Below are 21063 nucleotides of genomic sequence, written 5' to 3' on the forward strand. Positions count from 1 at the left end.
CAGTATAACAACTTTCCTAAGCTCAGAATTAGACTTTTGAGTTTTCCACCTATCCAGGACATAGTGGAAAACCCAAAGTCTAATTCTGATCACATTCACCGAAAGCCTAAAAATGCATGAACTTAAGCCTATAACTTTGATAACCTACTGTTATTTTCACTTTTCTCTACTCTGTAATTACATTGTTGAGTGGATTAAATAAATAAATAAATAAAACCTATTTACCATTATGAACTTGACTCATTCAACAATTTATAGAGATAATAATAATTAAATAAATACCTTAATATGAAGTCGCTGTTCTGATTCATATCTTATGTCCATCCGAATCAGTGATACATCATCAGGATAAGGTGACTTGAATGTTCTCTGAAGAAATGAAACTGAGCCAGACAAGGTTTTGGTTATGTTGATAAATTTATAACCTCCATAGGCAGGTGGATAATAACAATATGGAACATTTAGATCATTTTTTTGCAATAGTCTTTTCTTTTTTGGAACCCAGCAACATCCTCGCGCTTTGCAACGTGTCTCACTCGCATCACCCTCTGGATAACAGTCAAACTTGAAATCGTCCAATATTTTTGCACATTGCTTAAACGAAGCACTTGATGGTGGACGTATATGACTAGAAAATACACTGTTGTTGTGAGCTACTTTCTCAACAATTTGTCTCATTATATTGTGAAAAACAACAGTATTTTCTCTTTCTTGTAAAACTTCTTTCCTTGGGTTAGAATGGCTATGGTCTGTCATCACACGATTGAATTCGTCTGCTGGCCACTGTGAATTCAGTAGATGAAAGAAGTGCAAGAGATTTATAATTGGGATAACCATGAAAAGTATGATTACCAGCAACAATATTAAAAAAGTTGATATATTAGGGCGAGGACATTTTGATTCATCTGCAGGAGTAAGTTTCGTTGTAGAAGAATATCGTACATTTAGTCTGTTAAATTCTGGTCCGGAGGTTTCTTTCAGTACGGAACTTGTATCTTCACTCATTTTCAAATCATTAAAACTAGATTCAATTGGTTGAGTTTCATCCGTCTTGGCACTCCGTCCGATCGTAATCCTTTTAAGAATATTCTTTATTGGTCCCTGCATGCTGAATATATTAATTTTCAGACGTTGACAAAGACACGTAAACCAAAATTCTTGTTTACCATTACAGCAACAACATTGCCCGGTAAAGATGCAGCCTACGCCGACAAACTACGAAAATAGCCTACAACTGTCTCTTCTCAACTGTCATTTATGGACTTTAGATACAAGTATTATCTGCCATTATTTACCAAACACACTCGTTTATCTCAAGTCCACAGCGATAATACCATGACAAAGAAACTCCTGTATCTAACAAATTGTGATAAGAATACGGACTATACGAACACGCCCCACAATTGTTCCGCTGATTTCAATGTTGTGGTATTGAACATCAGCTGGGTAGTTGGTGGCACTGAAAAATGTCCTCCGTCGAAAGCGCTGCAAGTGGCAGCAGCGGGAAACATTCTTCAGTATTTTGTACTGTCGTATACAGATATTGTGGGTGCGTTGACTGTTTTGGCAATGTATCAAGTAATTTTGTAGTCTTTTAGCCATGATACAGTGTGAAAGGTGATTGTTTTATAAATATTCAACCCTATAAGGACTAAAGTTGTCATAAAAAGTGCTTTCAAATGGATGCAAACGGCAACGGTAAGCGCGGTATGCCAAAATTGATGGACATATTTAGTCGTCAACGGCAAGATTCAGACAGTGGTCCAGAATGTCCTGATTTGGATTTTGTGTATGATGATGCCGATTCCCTAGTCAATGAGGTCGCAGAACTATATAGTTATACAGAACAACCAGAATTTCAGCTAAATGCTAAAGCATTTGAGGATCAAATGAAAGAATGGAAATTGAGTCCTTTTTGGTTAAAATTTTCAGAAAGTAAACAAAGATCAATAGTTATGAAACTTCTGGACCAACTGGAAGTGTCTAATAAAGTCATAAGGATGAAAGCAGCTAGATGTATGTTGTACTTGGCCCAAGGGTGTTGGGCAGAATTACAGTCTGATGCGGAGCAACAGATGTGGACTCGCAAAAATGTCATGCTACTTTATGAAAGTGGGGTTTTCAGTGCCTTTGTCGAACTGTTAAATATTGAGATAGAGAATAGTACAGCAGCAACAACGGCTTTAAGAAAACTTGCAGTGAGCCTGGCAGATTCAACAGATTTAAGAATAATCCTAAGTGTTTTATATATTATGATGGAAGTAATTCGTACAGTGAGAGAAGACGATACGGATGAAATAAAGAATTATCGTGAGGCCTTTAAAAGTGATTTAGGAAACGTGGTTGGGGACGAACTATTAGTAGTTAAACTTTTGGGAATGGTGACGCGGTTTTGTAGCGGATCAGCACCACACTTTCCTATGAAAAAAGTTCTTCTCTTACTTTGGAAGACTATATTAACATCCTTAGGCGGGATGGATACTTTGCGGCAACTAAAACGTACATATCGAGAGCAGGCAGGTTTGAGCATGACCCAGGACACGATGGAAGTGGCCCGGACAATGCGGGCCTCGTCGCCCCCCGCAAGTGCAGCAGATTTACTTGAAGCTCAAAATCAGAAAAGGAATAATAGACCATTTAGGCGAAGTCTAATGAAGCAAAGTTCATTGGATGAATCACTGGGAATGGAATTCGAACCGACAGATCAAGCTGATGAAGAAGTACGGGAATTTGAAGAACGGCAAGCCATGGAAGAAGCAGGAGAAGTGCCACAACCTCCAAGTCCTCGTCCAAGCACACCTGTACCGAATAAAGGTAAAGGTCTTCCTTGGGCCCCGAAAGCTCGTCAAAAAGATCTCGATCAGTTCCTAGAAAGCACAAGAGTCAAGTTCGTTGGTTTCCCTCTTCAAGGAGATAGAATTTCTTTGGCTGGTCTACCTCAGCCAATTCATGAAGGTGTAGAAGTACTCAAACACAATATGTACACATCATTGGCTGAAGTTCAAATTCAGAAAGAAGAAGATATAGCAAGGAATCCCATCTCAACACCAGAGCTGAATGTGCCTCAGACACCAACAGAAATGCTGTACCAGGCCATGTTGCCTAACTTGCCACAGTACATGATTGCTTTATTGAAAATTTTACTCGCGGCTGCTCCAACTTCAAAGACTAAGACTGATTCAATTAACATTATGGCAGATGTTTTACCAGAAGAAATGCCAATGACAGTTTTGCAGTCTATGAAGTTGGGCATAGATGTCAACAGACATAAAGAAATCATTGTAAAGGCGGTCTCAGCAATACTCCTCCTCCTCTTGAAACATTTCAAGCTAAACCACATCTATCAGTTTGAATTTATGTCACAACATTTGGTATTCGCAAATTGTATCCCTCTGGTTCTCAAATTTTTTAATCAGAATATAATGGCGTATGTTGGAGCAAAGAACACCATCCCAATTTTAGATTTTCCATCTTGTATTATCGGGGACCAACCAGAATTGACTGCGGAAAGTCTAGAGATCGGTGACAATCAGCAATATTCGTGGCGAAATATTTTCTCATGTATAAATCTACTGCGGATTTTGAATAAGCTTACCAAGTGGAAACATTCGCGGATCATGATGTTAGTAGTATTTAAATCAGCGCCGATTCTGAAACGTACTCTAAAAGTGCGACACGCAATGATGCAGCTCTATGTACTGAAACTTCTCAAAATGCAGACCAAATACCTCGGACGACAGTGGAGGAAGTCGAACATGAAGACAATGAGTGCCATCTACCAGAAAGTCCGTCATCGCCTTAATGACGATTGGGCATATGGAAATGATCTAGATGCACGGCCATGGGATTTTCAGGTGAGATCTTATTTACTATTTGCACCTCTTTTTAAATTCACATTCGCGCATCTAGGCCGAGGCAACTAGAATAAGAATAGAAAAGGAAGAACTTGAATTTGTGCCTCGTACCAACTATTCCCACTCGTTGTTTCCTTCTGTCTGTCATGTTGAATGTGATAACGTGTTCATATTGGACACTTGTTGCAATAATTTACTCATATCTTAAACAGGTGTAGAAAATAAATTTTATGCATGCTAAGTTATATATAGGCTAATTCATAATGTCATTGAATAAAGTACAATTTGGACCTGTAAACATTTGCATGGACCAAAGCAACATATATTCTATCTGTTCTTAAAGAATGTAGCCTACCTATTTTTATAATGCTGTAAAAAAATATTTCTCACTGTTAATAAGCCTAGATGTTAGATCTTCAGAGAAATATAAGCAATCAAACTGAGGGAAATTTGAAAATATTCTTTTTTATGAAACTCACCATTAATTTTCATAAATTGTATTTATTTTTTTTTCACTTAGTAGGGCATTAATTTTATGAATAATGTTATTTAGTTTAACAAACAGTGCAATAAATTTAAAATGTCTAAACTGCCAGTTCCCGAATTTTTCTTAAAAAATAAGGAATTTCGCTAATTTTTACAATAACCATCTGGCAACCCTATGTATAAAACATGTTTTATATTAAAAAAACATGTCAACTTTATCATTTTCAACAGTTAAAAGATTAATCAACCCAAAATATCAAGGTGTACCATTTCCACAAAATTTCAAATAAAAGATGGGAGAGTCTCAATTACAAAATATAATTCCTTAGTATCCAAGGAAGAGTGCAGTCCCATCCATTCGACTACTCACAGGGTATGACTGACTGTTTGTAGAAACACTTGAACAAAATTGGAATTTTTTGTTCACCACTTTGTCCATTGTGCAGTCTTAGAAAGAAATGGATCAGAATCATTATGTCCAGCCCTTTCCTCTAAACCCACTGTGTGTGAGAAATATTGGAGAGCAATAGAGTTAATGGCTTTATTGCCAAGAACTTGGCATTAACGATGACAACAACAATGACAATGACATAACTCTTCACAGATACACATCATGTAGGAATGGTTATTGGAATGGTTATTTAATCACACTGTATCATATGAAAGTTCGGTGCAGATACCTCTTCGCAAATGTTTTACTGGGCTAGTTTGTAAACACCAGGGTTGGGGAAAAAAAAAACAGTTTTATTTAAAAAAGAAAAGAAAATGTATGTTTTAAACTGTTTTTTATATTGTTTTAAACAGTGCCATGAAATAGTGCCTTTTTAAAATTAGTACAGTTGGGACGGTTGTTCTGTGCCGGTGTGCTTGGTTACTTGAGCAACAGAGTGAGTTTATAGAAACACGTGACTTACCGCCTCGGCTGGGATCTGCAGCATGTAGTGACATCATCATGCGCAGTTGGTTCCAGGATGTGCGATGAATGGTGCATTCCACTCACAGTTGTCCAGTATCACTTATCATATCACACGTGTTATCATAATAAATACAAACTGATTATAAACATAACATGATATCCATGGTTCAATTATATAGCAATGAAGAGAAACAGACGCAATCAATATATCTAATCATCAGACAAACTTTCGATACCAGATATATCACCACCATTGTCGTCGTGATTTTCGTTATGATCATCATCTTCATCGTCGTCGCTTTCACTACTGCTGTCTCCGCCCGTAATTATGAAGCTTTCAATTACATTTTCCATAATTCCTTCCTGTTCAATATATTCATCTTCGATTTTTTCAACATGTTCACATACTTTTTTCCATTTTTCTACACTGATGTCATCAACCCGTTGTTGGCGCAATTTCATCACTTGCTCTAATTTAAAAGTTGTGTTTTGACCGGCTACCCACTGCTTGATATCTGCCCAAATCAATTCCAATGGATTTAGCTCAGGTGAATACGGCGGCAATCTGAGTACACAATGTCCATTCATAGCTAAGAGATTGTCAATCACGTAAGTTTTATGAAGTGGCTTATGTGTTTTAATGAGCCCGTAAAGCTCCACTTTCAGCATATTTTCCTGAAACTGCACATTGTTTCTTCTAAGCCAGTCCTGCATATCACTTTTCTTTGAATTACTTGAGGGAGCTTTATGCAACTGCACGTTATGGTAAGGTGCGTTATCTATTATAAAAACAGATCTAGGGGGCAAATTCGGAATCAACTTTTCCGTTATCCACTTCTGGTAATTGTTGGCATTCATTTCATGATGGTAGTCTCCAGTTTTCCTGTTCCATTTAAACATCAGAAATGCGCCAGGTACAAAACCCGCTCGACCCCCTGCATGAACAATAATAAGCCTAGGTCCTTTCGAAATAGGCGCCAGTAAACCTGAGGTTTTGTCATCACTCCAATTTTTTGGTCTTGTATGCGTGCTATGAATATACGTTTCATCCTCGTATATTAGAGGCCTACATTCTTCTCTGTATTTCTTTATTGCGCGTAAATATGATACACGCTGTTCTCGAATATCATGCCTTTCCTGTAATACCGCTTTATTATTTCTTGTCTTCTTCCATTTAAACCCCATATCACGTAAAATGATCTTTAAACTTGTACTACCGCCGTTAAAGTTTATGGCATCTTTTAGTTTAGGTAGCAGTTTACTGACAGTGGGCACTGTTTTCTCATTTATATAAAAATTATAAATTGTCTGTCGTATAACTCTTTTATCAAAATCATCAACATCTGTGATGCGTTTCGGTACACGATGAACTTTACCGGGCGTTCCAAAAGAGGTCCCTTCTTCCTCACACTGTTTCCCTTCTTTAATTATCTTTCTTATTGTTCTTTCGGGCACTTTAGTTGCTGCACTCACTCATTCTTGCACCTTTTTCAGTGGTATTAAAAAGTCTCCAGAAGCTGCTTCACTCTTCATGAAAGAATGTATATTGTTCACAACTTCCCGAGTTTGGCTATGCAGTGTTTTTGCGCCAAGTTTAGACTGAATAGGAGGCATTTTAGTCTACACAAACACACACAACTGCAATTTGCCACGATAATAAATAAACAATATGAATATGAACTAACTAACAAACAGCAATTATCACGCACGTGGAAGGACGATGTTACACAGCCAAGGCTTTCTGCGAGACTGGCCACTTGCCATATTCTGCGCATGCGCGAGTGTAGGCTCACTGGCTAGCTACCACATGATTCTCACCGGCACAGAACGAATGTCCCAACTGTATGTATCTAATGCCTACCCACTTCACTATCGTAAAAAGGAGAATTGCGTTCTGCATATTTTCACAAAATTGTACATAAATAGTTAGGAAATGTGAATTTTCAATAAAATAAAATAATTATATAATTATCTTCTACATGAATGCCAACGTAAAAATAAAATACCATATTTTCTAAAATGTAAAGTAATTCTTAATTCAAATATAATATACAGTGTGAAAAAATTTCGTTCCTTCATATTATCGTCAGCTGTATGGCTCAGTTACAAAATTTTTATGCCAATAGCTAAGACATTTTTTAGGTTCCTCAGCTGGAGATGCCTTAAGGAATAGCAGAAGAATCTTTTCAGACATAATGAAGCAATTTAAATCAATAACAATTCAAATATAGAATGTAAATCTCTGAATTCAGTTTTTTAGTCAGGACCCATAAAACAAAGCTGCAGAATTGTCACAATTCTGTTGTGAATTAGATGGAAGTGACGATGTTTGTGACAGTTACTGGGTGAATAATCCTTCGCACACTTGCACTCTCACAGCTTACAGCTAAGTTAGTCGGCAGAACCAAGAGTTAAGCCACTCCCCTCCACAGCACTGAAAATCGCGTCAGGTGTCAGTGTGAGTTGTACTCACTCTTACAATAGCTATAAGCACACGTTCTTTAGGTGACATAATACAGTGTGTTAATTAAATTAATATAACTCAAGGCCACCAGCGTGGCTCAGTCGGTTAAGGCGCTTGCCTGCCGGTCTGAAGTTGCGCTCGGGCACAGGTCCGATCCCCGCTTGGGCTGATTACCTGGTTGTGTTTTTTCCGAGGTTTTCCCCAACCGTAAGGTGAATACCAGGTAAACTATGGCGTATCTTCGGCCTCCTCTCGCCAAATACCATCTCGCTATCACCAATCTCATCGACGCTAAATAACCTCGTAGTTGATACAGCGTCGTTAAATAACAAACTAAAAAAAAATGTGACTCAATTCAAGTATACTATTCTCCAAAGAATATTCATGCATGATTCGTACAGAATCAGCTCATGTTGTAAGGAGATTTTTAAGTGTTTATTAGTAATAACTTTACGACAAACTGTAGTTAATTTTTTAAATGTTTATTTTTTTAACTGTTTATTAGTAGGTTATCACCTTGACTCGCCTAAGACCTGCAAACAGTGGAAGCAGACACATGGAGAATTGTTCATCTAATATTATTCAGTACAAATATACAGGGAAATGAATAATGAAATGAACATCAAACATATAATTTTTCTTGTGACTATCTTATCATTAAAAAGTGAGATCATTTGAACACAGATACAAGTCATCATCCCAGTGAAACAGTTTGATGAAAAGAGTTATTGTTGCTTTAATGCATATTGCTTATAACAGTTTAGAATTCAGAGTTAATTCTTATCATGTAATTATATATATATATATATATATATATATATATATATAATTTAATGCAAAGTTTCCAAACATTATAGATAAATCTTGAATCTACTGAAAATATTTCCTGATACATGATAGGATTCTCATCTTGAAATTCTGTACAACTGTAAGATTTGGGGCTCATCGTCATCAAAAGGGGCTCTATATATTGTCACCTGAATGCAAGAACTAGGTACTGGTAATTCAATTTTTCCTATTTTGAGATATTGCCTATTTACTTATTTATTGCACTAAGGAATATGTCTCGTTTTCTTTTACCTATTTGTTATATTGGAAAATAGATGTCGCTGGTATCATTTGATCAGTTACCTAGTTCTTGCATTACATTCTGTGCGGTTTTTGCTATTTTATAGCAGAGATAATTAAAAAACGCAAATTTCGAGTTACCTAGTTCTTGCATTCAGGTGACGATATTATGTGTAACTTCAACTACTTGTTTGCTATACTTAAAGATATGACATCCGACTTTCAATAAATATTACAAGCAGAAGTACCCAACGATCTCTGCTTTAATCACGTGCTGTGAGTTCTGTCATGTTTACTGGCAGCACTCTGACTGCCTGCCACAAGTAGGACTGCATCTGCACATCTTTGCATTAAACCATATTGTTATGTTAATGTTGTTCATTAAGGATGCAATTTAGCTTGGAAATAGTTTATTAGTTTGTTGTTGGTGTCCATTAATTCTCCTTTTTACATTTTACAGGCAGAGGAATGTGCTCTCAGAGCATGTGTCGACCGTTTCAACAATCGCCGTTATAATGCAAGCAGCAAGGATCCGGACTTTGAGCCATCAGATCATTGCATAACTAGTGTTTTAGGACAGCCGTTTGAGTTGACAGACTACTTCAAACAACACTACGAAGTGTGGCTTCAACGTGAAGTCTTTCAAACCTCATTCGGGGATTTCTATTGACAATTGCCACTTGCAGAACGAAGCTCCGGGTCTTACTGAAATGCCTACTCATAGAAATTCATACTCATTCAATCTCAACAATATTATGAGTTACTGAGATGTTGTACACCACCAAAACTGCTCAATTGAAAAAAAGTTGGTGGGTCAGCTTTTATATGCTGTAGTAAGAATGCAGTGATATTTACTGGACACACTATTCAATCAATGGGATGAAGTTTCAAATTACTCTGTCCATATAACATAACTTGGAAAGTGTCACGACCAGAATTAACACAAATGTGCCATAAACCTGATTAACATCGCCTTGATCTAATGTCAGCTTTTGTTTGTTGTCCTGTATGAGGAACTAACAATTCAAATACAGAGTCCGCCAAAAAAATGTATACACTCTTTAAGGAACGAAAACTATTTATTATATGTTTATTTTACATTTAAATACTGATCATATATCGATGGCCCAGAACCAGACTGTTCCAAGTCCATTTTACTTTTTTTTTCCAGAAGAGCTAGCCTATATTAAGCTTCTGACATTCAAAGCTTCATGAAACAATTTGGAATAGCTTCATAGCAACCTTATGGAGAGGAATATTTATAATTTTGTTCGATTCATATATGCAGAGAAGAACTGGAACACAATGAAACACAGATTTCTTTCTTATAAAAAGTTGAACAGTCTGGTTCTCAGCCATCGATATGTAGTACTGTCTTCAGTTAAGCACATGGTTACTTTAGATATTCAAAATGTTTGCCATTGGCAGCCAGATATACAACGCAATGACGAGCAGTCACCGCAGCTACATCAGTCAATGTTTCAATGGAGATCGCTGCACATGCCGCTGTAATCTCCTGGCAAAGGTCCTCTAGCATGTATGGCTTACGTCGATAGACTTGATCTTTCACAGTTCCCCATAAGTAAAAATCCATAGGGGTTAGATCTGGCGACCGTGGGGGGAAGTCAGTGGGCCCTCTTCATCCAATCCACTCTCCCTGCAGATTGTCATCCAGGAAAGCTCGTACGGCTAGGTGGTAGTGTGGTGGCAGCACATCCTGTTGGTAGAAGATTTCATCATCAGCTCCATAAAGCGCACGTACACCTGGTAAAATTGATGTGCATAACATTTCGAGGTACACTTCTCCAGTGACAGTACCGTCAAAGAAAAAGTGTCCTACTAAGCCTCTAGATCAGTAGTGTCAGAGTTGTAAGCTCCAAAACCGGTTGTGTAGCTAGAGTCGGAGCATGAACTTGCTTATGTTTGTGGAAACACCGGAGCACGCAATGAGTCTAGTGGAGCGTTCCACTCCGTTTAGTCTCTGTCTGACAACGCTGCTCTAGATGATAGTCCACACCACACATGAATCCCTGGTAGATTGACTGCCTCATCCACATGAACATGTGGGTTTTCCAGTGCCCAGTAGACGCAGTTATGCTGATTCACTGTTCCGTTAAGTTTAAACTGGGCCTCATCTGACCACACTACCTTCATCACAAATTGTTCATCTTCAGTTACCATTTGCTGATACTATTCACAAAAATGCATTTGACAATCAGGATCGTCATCATTAATTGTGTGCAGTAATTGTGGGATGTAAACTTTCCACTTAGCAGCTTTCAAATTAGTTGTACTCTTGTACTGCTAATCCCCACTTCACCTGCACATTGTGGAATAGACTTCTGTGGAGAAGTAACAAACCTTTCCAACATGAGAGCTGATGGAAGCAGGAATTCTAGCTGTACGCAATCTTCCCAATCTTCCTTTGTGAATATCATAAATCATTCCATGCGCCTCAAACTTGTCAATAATGTGTTTAATTGTTAGGTGGGTTGGGGGTTCTGTTTTGTACTCCCACCTCCACTGACGCTGCACTTCAACGGCATTACCAAACCTCATAAACTACTTCAGAATGCATTTTCGCTGCTCGAATGTCAAATGTGCTCCAGCCATTTTGTTTTTTCTCTATCATGATGAAAGTACCGACATCTGCTGAGCAAAAGACCATACTACAGCATACTCGTAATTCAAATCAATTGACAGTATCAATATCCCGATATAGTCTGACAAAGAGTGTGTACATTTTTTTGGCGGACTCCGTATATTATACTTTCTTTTTATGTCCACTGTCATGGTTTTATTTAATTGCACTAGCATATAGCAAAAGTATTTTGGAAAAAATTTTGTCAGCTAGAGATTGTTCAACCTTTTGTTATTACTCAGGGAAAGAGTAGACTTGCTTGAATGACTACAGTCATATACACTGCATTTATCTTGGATCCAGAACAGTACGAGTATTTGTTCTTTTTATGCAGTTGTATGATGAATTGCTTTATTATCAAGTCATAAATAAGGAGTGATGTTAGGCTTGTATTTTATATCTCTTCTTTGGAGGCTCTTAAGTAAAACTATAATTATTATATGTGAAATGATGTATGAATCAGCAACTTCTTTCAACTATGTACCTTTTTCCATCATTGCTCATCCTACATGTGAATAGCAGGCAACTTTATCCATTTACGAGTATGAAATCTTGCACAGATTTTCGATACTTTCCTCATATACATTATATTATTTGCATCTGGTTTGAGTACAAGGGCTATTCATAAAGTAACTTCTGTTTATTTTTTACAAACCTGTGAATGACATTACAGACTTGGGTTACAATAAGTTTGAAAGTATACACTCTAGTTTATTTTTTCACATAGTTTCCAGTCACATTGAGACACTTGTAGTGTTTGATGAGCTTTGAAATTCCGCAATCGTAAAATTCTGCCGCCTGCGACTGAAACCAACCTGTGATGCTGGTTTTCAACTCTTCGTCATTGTCAAAGCACTTCGAGCCAAGCCACTCTTCATGTGCATGAAGAGATGGTAATCACTAGGCGCCAAATCTGAGCTATAGGGAGAGTGATCCAATACTTCCCAGTTGAACTCTTGGAGTTTGGTCGCAGTACAATGCACTGTATGCAGCCGGGCATTGTCATATAGGAAAATTACCCCAGGGCTCAACATGCCACGACGTTTTGTTTTAAATGGCCCTTTTCAAGTTTGTTAGTGTGTTACAGTAACACTCAGCATTAATTGTGGCATTCCTCTCCAAGAACTCCACTAGCAAATTTCCTTTCTGTCCCAGAAGGCAGTTGCCATGAGTTTCCTTGTGGAAAGTGTTTGACGACACTTTGTGGGTTTTTTTCAGGGAGTGAGAATGGCCCCTCTGCATTGATTGAAGCTTTGTTTCTGCATTCACATACCGCATCCAAGACTCATCTCCTGTCACAATCTGATCGAGAAAAGCATCACCTTCTCTTTCGTAATGCTCAAGAAAGGCCAGTGCTGCTCCCATCCACTAAGCCTTTTGTTCCTCAGAAAAGAGTTTAGGCACCCATCTGGCAGAAAGTTTCCGGTAGCCCAAATCTTCGGTAATCACTTTGTACAGAAGAGTACAACTGTGGAAAATCCTCACTAAGCTCCGACATGGTGAACCTGTGATTTGCTCATACCCTTTCGTCAACCAAACGAATCAGATCTGCATTCACAATACTCGGTTGACTACCTCTCTCTTCATCATGAACATTGGTTCGCCCATTTTTGAACATACAGCACCATTGTCTTACACCACCTTCACTCATTACGTCTGGCCTATAAACCTCACAAAGTTGGCAATGGATTTCACTAGCTTTACAGTTTTTGGCCACAAGAAATCTTATTACAGAACGTACCTCACACCTGGCAGAACTTCCGATTGCAGCACACATTTTGACAGCATGTGGCTCAGAGAGGAACAAAGACACGACTTTGACTCTACTGCTGCTCGACACGTACTGCTTCAAGGTACACTCCACTGCAAGAGTGGCGCCACTGTCTCTGTTACGAATGCTATTTGAAAACGGAAGAGTTACTTTATGAATAGCCCTTGTATTTCGTAAATCTAAAAATTCATGAATGAGAAGGACACCTTCAAGCTTCCTGTCTTCTTAGAGTATGAAAATTCTTTAGTATAAAAGTCGCTGATTTGGTTTTGATTTTATTGTTTCATCTTTCATAAAATTTTTTTATGCTAACGTGCTTGTCTATTTTCTTAAAAAAAATAGTCAATTTATCGTTATATATTTATACTAGGAACATAAAAAGTCAGATGTGACCCAAATTGTGTACTAGGACACATCATAATCAGATTAGTTATTTTGGATTTCGTCTCTCCAGCAAAAGTAACGTACACATGTAAAAAACAATGCACATATGAGGTGTCTAGTATCAAAACCGGCCAAGTCACTGAAGGCAAATTTTTCAGCATTGAGCAAAAGCCTCCAGAGGCAAACCTACGATAATTGAGAAAGTTGTTGTTTCATTGATATTGATACATAATTAATTGTTATACATTTAGTTTCGCTTGATATTTAAAATCTATTTCGTAATTAATATACATGTTTACTTGTTTTTAGTTTTGACTTGGTTGGTTTTGTTGCAACTTTATACAATTTTCTGGAAAAGGCTAAATCAGCCGCCAGTGTAGCTCAGTTGACAGAGGCGCACACCTACTGATCCAGAGCTGTGCTTGGACGTGGTTTGATTCCTTGCTTGGACTGATTACCCATTTAAGTTTCTTCCGAGGTTTTCCCCAACCATAAGGTGAATGTCAGATAATCTATGACTAATCTTAGGCCTCATTTTGCCATCACCAATTTCATTGAGCTAAATAACCTAGCAGTTGATACAGGGTCGTTAAATACCTACGAAAAAAAAAAAACAAGTTTTTTTAAGTAGATTATTTTACGGCGTTGTATTAACATCCCAGGTTATTTAGCGTCTGAATGAGATGAAGGTGATAATGCCGGTGAAATGAGTCCGGGGCCAGCACCGATAGTTACCCAACATTTGCTTACATTGGGTTGAGGGAAAACCCCAGATAAAACCTCAACGAGGTAACTTGCCCCAATCGGGATTCGAACCTGGGCCACCTGGTTTCGTGGCCAGATGTGCTAACGTTACTCCACACGTGTGGACCTAATATTTTCTTAAATTACCGAATTTCACATTACCATATACTTGTTTTAATAATAATAATAATAATAATAAAACTGCTTTATGGCATTAAAATGACTATTGAAATATTACTAAAAACTTAGAAGAATACTGTTGTATACAGTAGATTTCTCTTTCATTAAAATAACAAAACTTAAACACAACAACATTAGAAACTTGCATACAAATAATGAATAGTCTGTTATAGTAGCAGTGTTATGATAGACACTGTTTACACATGCTAACTAATGTTTTTTTTTAGAGTTCTCAACTAGCCTCGCTTAGATATTAACAATATCTGGCATTTTGCGTGAACCACTGGCAGAGACTGTATTTAAACTCTTATAATCAGCGGAAGATCTTACACTAGATAATATTATGGCCTTGTAGAATCGCAGTGACTGAAGATCTTTCCATGTTGGACCAAAGTGTTTCTGCAAGGGATATTTTTGTCTTTAGAATGGACAGATGAGCACATGTTCTTTATAAATCTGCAAATTGGTGAGTTTAATGTTGAATTTACGCTATTATGTAGGTGGTAGTTTTAATTGTATTATTTTAAGTAGAAACAACTAAAATGAAATAAAAAAATCTTGGTGTATTATTTAACGCATACCGCAAAATTTGTGAAATATCTGGCCCCACCAACAAAAATGATCACGAGCTGCCACTGGTAAGACATAATGTCGCAAAGATTAGGTGAGAAAGAATTTTTTCTGTTATATGGAGATTTATGCCAAGTAATGCTCAGGTAAATGAATTTGACATGCAGTCCATATGCCATCATAGTGCTATTGAAAGAGCAAGTGATACATTAGAATTTAACATAACTCATCCCATTCACATGATTATTCTGGAAACAAAGTATTGTTCCATATTGCGGAATTCTTGGATGATATAATACTGTCAAAGTCGGGGCAGAAGAAGATATTAGATGATAGACAAAATTAAGATAAATGGATCATATACAGAGACTAAGGGGAAGGAGGAAAATAGGAAAGGTAGGAGAATGCTGGGTTTGCAGTGGGGGCAGGACACTATGAATGAATGAATAATAATAATAATAATAATAATGGTTTATTTAACCTGGCAGAGTTACCCTCTGGAAGTGAAAAAATGAAAAGGGGATTTAAGGAAACATCTATACTCGAATTAAAGACAAAAGTTTAGCCCAATTCATGACTATCTTGTTCTCTATAATGATAAATTGATATACTGAAGCAATTGTCTTTGTTATGTACACACATTGGGATCAAATTTGAAGCAATTCTCACAAAGTAGTAGTACTGTATATGAATTTAAAAATATATATGTATGATTTTGTACGTTTTGGGGCCTGAAGAATCCAAAAACGGAAAAATAAGTACATGATGCCATTGTTTAAAAAAATAAGAGTCCTTCTCTTTCATCATCATCAGTAGACGTTTTCACTGAGTTGTGGGTCGTTTCAGCCTCCTCCATAAAGTTCTGTCTTGCCACAATTCCTCCTCTTTGAATTCTTTCCCAATCATGACCTCTCTCTTTTAAATCTATGCGTATTTGATCTAACCATCTAGTCCAAAATCTTCCTAATGTTCTTACACCTTCGACTTTCATTTCCAACGCCCTTCTTAGTATTCTTCATTTTAATATTTTCACTACTGTATGTTTTAATTTTTTAACTTCTGTCCGACTAATAATTTCATTATGATTTTGTCTCTTCTTGTTTTCTTTTCTATGCTTCTTAAAAATTTCATTTCTCCTGCTTGGATTCTACTTTTCTTTATAAATGAAAAAAACATTGTTTTTTAATGGGACATTCCACTAAAAATTACAGCTTTTTTCTAATCATTTTTCTTTTTCAAACAAATTTTGAGACTATGTTTTCTAGGTAAAGGACTAAAAAAAAAAAAAATCCAAATTTTGAACTTACAAATGTTTTTGGCTTTTTTTTTTTTTTTTTTTTTTTTTTTTTTTTTTTTTTTTTTTTTTTTTTTAGAAATATTTTCAAAACCAAGTCTTTAGTAGATCATCTCAATTTTTTAAATTCTTAAACTTCCTTTTCTTTATTTGGTTACATTCACAAGACATAAAGAAACATTTCATTTTATGAAATGTCTCATTTATTTGCTTTCAACAATTCTTTTGAAAATGTTATTTATTCTATAATTCATTAAAAAAATATTAATAAAATGTTGTTGTTGTTGTTGTCTAGTGCCTTGCATTTGGCAATGAAGCCATTAGCAGTCGTGCTTTCCAATACTTTTGAACTGTAGTTTCTTCTGATCTTAATGCTTCACAGGTCTTCAAGTGGTCTTCATTCATTTCTGCTGGATCGCTACACAGGACACATATGGGTGAAGCTGAGATACCTATTCTGTAGAGATGACTTGCTAGACAGTCATGATTTGTCAATAGTCTGAAGGCTGCAACTGCTGTTTTCCTTGGTCTCTGGGGGATTATATCTGGGTTGGAAAGTAGTGTAATCCATTTTTTGTCTTTAGCATTTGATTCTATTTCTTGTAGGTATGAATGAGAAAATTTTGTAGTGATCAAGCGTTTTATTGAGGAATATTAGAAATTAAATTTAGATTTTTGTTTTATTGTTGTGCCTTTCTTGGCAAGTGTGTCTGCGTTTCATTCCCCATGACTCCACAGTGTGCTGGAATCCATTGGAGACGGACAATCTTATTAACTTTTTGGAGTTGTGTTAACATTTTGTAGCATTCTCTTATTTTTGTTGACTTCTTTGAAGCATTTGAACATATTCCCTGAATTGCAGCTTTAGAATCTGAAAGAATTACTGTCTTGTTATATTTATTTAAGGGAAGATTTAATAATTGTCGGAGAGCAATGTGTATAGCCTCTATTTCACCATCATAATTTGTTGTGTCTCTGCCAACAGAATGATAAAAGGAAAAATGTGTACATGTAACTCCAGCTCCAGTAAGGTTTTCTGTGGTTGATCCATCAGTATATATGTGTAGCCATTCTTCTGTAGGGTATCTAGTATTGATCGTTTCCAGTGCTAGAAGTTTTTGTATTTCTTTTGGTGTGTCTGATTTACTTATTTCCTCTGTTAATTCCAAACTGAAGGTAGGTTGCAATAATTCCAATGGATTTTCTCTTATAAGTAAATTTTCTCTTGTGTTAGGAATGCTCAGTTTGGATTTAATCTGTGTTACCTTTTCTAGGAAACTACTATGAGTTTTAAGGATTGAAGAAGAGAGGTTCTTTCCTGTCCATTTAGAGTTTGGCAGTCATAACATTTTCTCATGTTGGAGCAGTGCTTGTTCTTCTATTTTTGTTGTTATTGATGGGATCCGTGTTAAGGCAAGCATGGCATCAACAGGCGTGGATTTAACTGCTCCAGTGATTAGGCGAAGAGCCTGATTTTGTATTTGTTCAAGTTTATTGATGTTAGCATGTGATGTAACTGCCACATTGTAAAACCTGGTGCCCGTTAAGAAAACAGTTACATGAAAGCCACAACATACATGAGTATGAGTCCTAAAGATAAATATTAATAAAATAAACTAGCAGCATTTCTTACAAAATAAATGCATAAAAACATTACATCATAAATACTTGCAGTAAAAATTTCATCCGGATTGATTATTTTTTTACATAAAAAAGATGGTGTTGAATTAAGAAAAATAAACTTACGGAAAAATGGATTTCAAAGTAAAATTAGTATTTATGTAACACATACCTATTAAAATTCTCCCCTGCTACATTCATCTAGTAACTTCAGGAAGCCAACTTTAGAACAAGAAGTTACTAGATATGTAATCAGAAATTTGTAAAAAAAAAATTCGTTATTGAAAAAATAATTTTGACAGCTCTTCTTCCTTAATTAAAAATATTTGTAATCAGAATTGAACTAAATCTATTTCGGGTATGAAAATATACATTCTAAAGAAGTGAAATAATCAATAAAAATATTTTGGAAAATGTTAATGATTTTTATCACCTTTACTTTTTAACTTTGCTCTAGAGTATGCCATTAGGAAAGTCAGGATAACAGAGAGGGTTTGGAATTGAACGGGTTACATCAGCTGCTTGTCTATGCGGATGACGTGTATATGTTAGGAGAAAATCCACAAACGATTAGGGAAAACACGGGAATTTTACTGGAAGCCAGTAAAGAGATAGGTTTGGAAGTAAATCCCGAAAAGACAAAGTATATGATTATGTCTTGTGACGACAGTATTGTACGAAATGGAAATATAAAAATTGGAAATTTATCTTTTGAAGAGGTGGGAAGTTCAAATATCTTGGAGCAACAGTAACAAATATAAATGATACTCGGGAGGAAATTAAACACAGAATAAATATGGGAAATGCCTGTTATTATTCGGTTGAGAAGCTTTTATCATCCAGTCTGCTGTCAAAAAATCTGAAAGTTAGAATTTATAAAACAGTTATATTACCGGTTGTTCTTTATGGTTGTGAAACTTGGACTCTCACTTTGAGAGAGGAACATAGGTTAAGGATGTTTGAGAATAAGGTGCTTAGGAAAATATTTGGGGCTAAAAGGAATGAAGTTACAGGAGAATGGAGAAAGTTACACAACACAGAACTACATGCATTGTATTCTTCACCTGACATAATTAGGAACATTAAATCCAGACATTTGAAATGGGCAGGGCATGTAACATGTATGGGCGAATTCAGAAACGCATTTAGTGTGTTAGTTGGGAGGCCGGAGGGAAAAAGACCTTTAGGGAGGCCGAGATGTAGATGGGAAGATAATATTAAAATGGATTTGAGGGAGGTGGGATATGATGATAGAGAATGGATTAATCTTGTTCAGGATAGGGACCAATGCCGGGCTTATGTGAGGGTGGCAATGAACCTCCGGATTCCTTAAAAGCCAGTAAGTAAGTAAGTTAATGATTTTTAGTGGAGTCTCCCCTTAAAACATGTTCAAAATATTCCCTTCTTTACTCCTTATAACTTTTGTTTATATATAGTTTCTTTATACAATTAAAAATAGGAAGGCTGCAGTGTTCCATATTATTCCTTCACCTGGTATACAGTACTTAACCCATACACAAAGCATTTTCACGACTAGTGTACGGCATATTAAATATAGAATGAGATGAGGTAAACCATGTGGAAAATCGCTTACACTTCTGTTTCTGTGATACCAGAAATGACATTAGAATAAACTTTTCATGTCAAAACGTTACAGTTTTTCTTTGTTACCTTCAACATAGATGCTTCTTGTCAGAAATAAATTCCAGAATGTATTAAATACTAACTAAACAATAAGCATGAACTTCTATTCTCTAGGATGTGAAAACAGTGCATTTGTGAATATTCTTATTGTGAAAGATACGTGTTTCCACATTCTGTCTTGACATTGCAAGATGATATAGGATGAAATGATGTTTATGTGATAAAATCTTTTGTTTTTCTTGGCTTTATTGTAGTCCATGTTCTGTAATACTGTGTTTTCACGAAACCTCGACTTTTAGTTACTTCTTGATATGTCACTCAACTGAAATCCATATATGCGTGAATTATACTAATTAAAGTTCTCCCATAAATTGATTTACTGATGAAAGATTGCAAAACACACTGTACTTCACGTAATGTTCTCTACATCCTGGGTCTCATTTGCAGAAGCTTTGTTGAGATTGGAGAGGAGAAGTTCGTGTGCCTTTTTTGTAAGTCGATAACTTGTTATAGTAAATATTAATTCCCTATGCACATTATGTGTGTAGTCTCCTTAATCCTTCCATTCTTTACTTGCAAGAATGTGTAGTTATCATCACTTTCACATACCAGATTCGTTAGGCCATAGGTTTGTTTTGTCGTCATCATTCACCTGTAATTTATGAATGCTGTTATCTGAATTTCAACATTGTTATTTGTTATATGTATGCATTTGAATATTTGATCTTTTGTCAATTTGGCTGTTTTAAATTGCTGGTGTGTATTTCAATACTGTGTTTTTTTTTATTATTTTTTTTAGACAATGAATTGTCATTTGAGCCACTGGAGCAGTAGTTTAGAAAGAGATTAAGTAAAGAAAAGCAATACTATATAAAAGAACTCCGAAATATAGAATAGTTTAAAATCATAAAATTCTTATGACCGTTTCCAATTTGTATGACATTCTTTTCTTATTACATTCCTAGTTTTTTTTCTTTTTAATACCTTGATATTCATTTGAAACATCATGCACATAAATGAAGCACCAGGTCCCGATATCTGTCTTAACCACTTTTGAACGAAACTGTGTTAGCAGTAGTTTCTGAATCTACTCCATTTTTCATCATTCTATTCATACACGATGTTCAAATCCATGTTTTAACCCCTTTATTTTAAACTTTAAAAATCTATTTTGTATATGTAATTAAATTGTAATCCTGTGTTCTGACTGGCCAGAAGCTCAAGTGATTTTCTTCTTCATAGTCAAATTAAGATTTGAATTTTTACTTGTGTAAGTTTGTTTGTTCATTTAAACTGTGATAGATGTGTACATGTTCTTGATTGTTATTGCTCAAGTTAATGTGCACAATGTTATGCATTATTATAGGACAAGAACAAGGTGCTGGTTACTTACAAACAATTCCATCACTACAAAAGAGTTTATATTT

At 36.0% G+C, this 21063-nt stretch overlaps 2 protein-coding genes across 2 annotated transcripts in view; one reads left to right on the plus strand and one right to left on the minus strand.

Annotated features, from left to right (window-relative positions):
- Window positions 1–1411, minus strand: part of LOC138713290 (lysosomal alpha-glucosidase-like) — a 56957-nt gene extending 55546 nt beyond the window's left edge. Inside the window, exon 1 of the mRNA XM_069845270.1 lies at window positions 283–1411. Coding sequence (XP_069701371.1) covers window positions 283–1107 — 825 coding nt within the window. The 5' untranslated portion in view covers window positions 1108–1411. The remainder of the gene's footprint in view (window positions 1–282) is intronic.
- Window positions 1381–9851, plus strand: Strip (striatin interacting protein). Its single transcript, XM_069845269.1, has 2 exons — window positions 1381–3854; window positions 9249–9851. Exons 1-2 carry the CDS (start codon window positions 1680–1682, stop codon window positions 9456–9458), a joined length of 2385 nt encoding a protein of 794 aa, XP_069701370.1. The 5' UTR covers window positions 1381–1679; the 3' UTR covers window positions 9459–9851.
- The last annotated feature ends 11212 nt before the right edge of the window (window positions 9852–21063 follow it).

This window comes from Periplaneta americana, chromosome 14, assembly GCF_040183065.1.
Source record: "Periplaneta americana isolate PAMFEO1 chromosome 14, P.americana_PAMFEO1_priV1, whole genome shotgun sequence".
Taxonomy (NCBI): Eukaryota; Metazoa; Arthropoda; class Insecta; order Blattodea; family Blattidae; genus Periplaneta; species Periplaneta americana.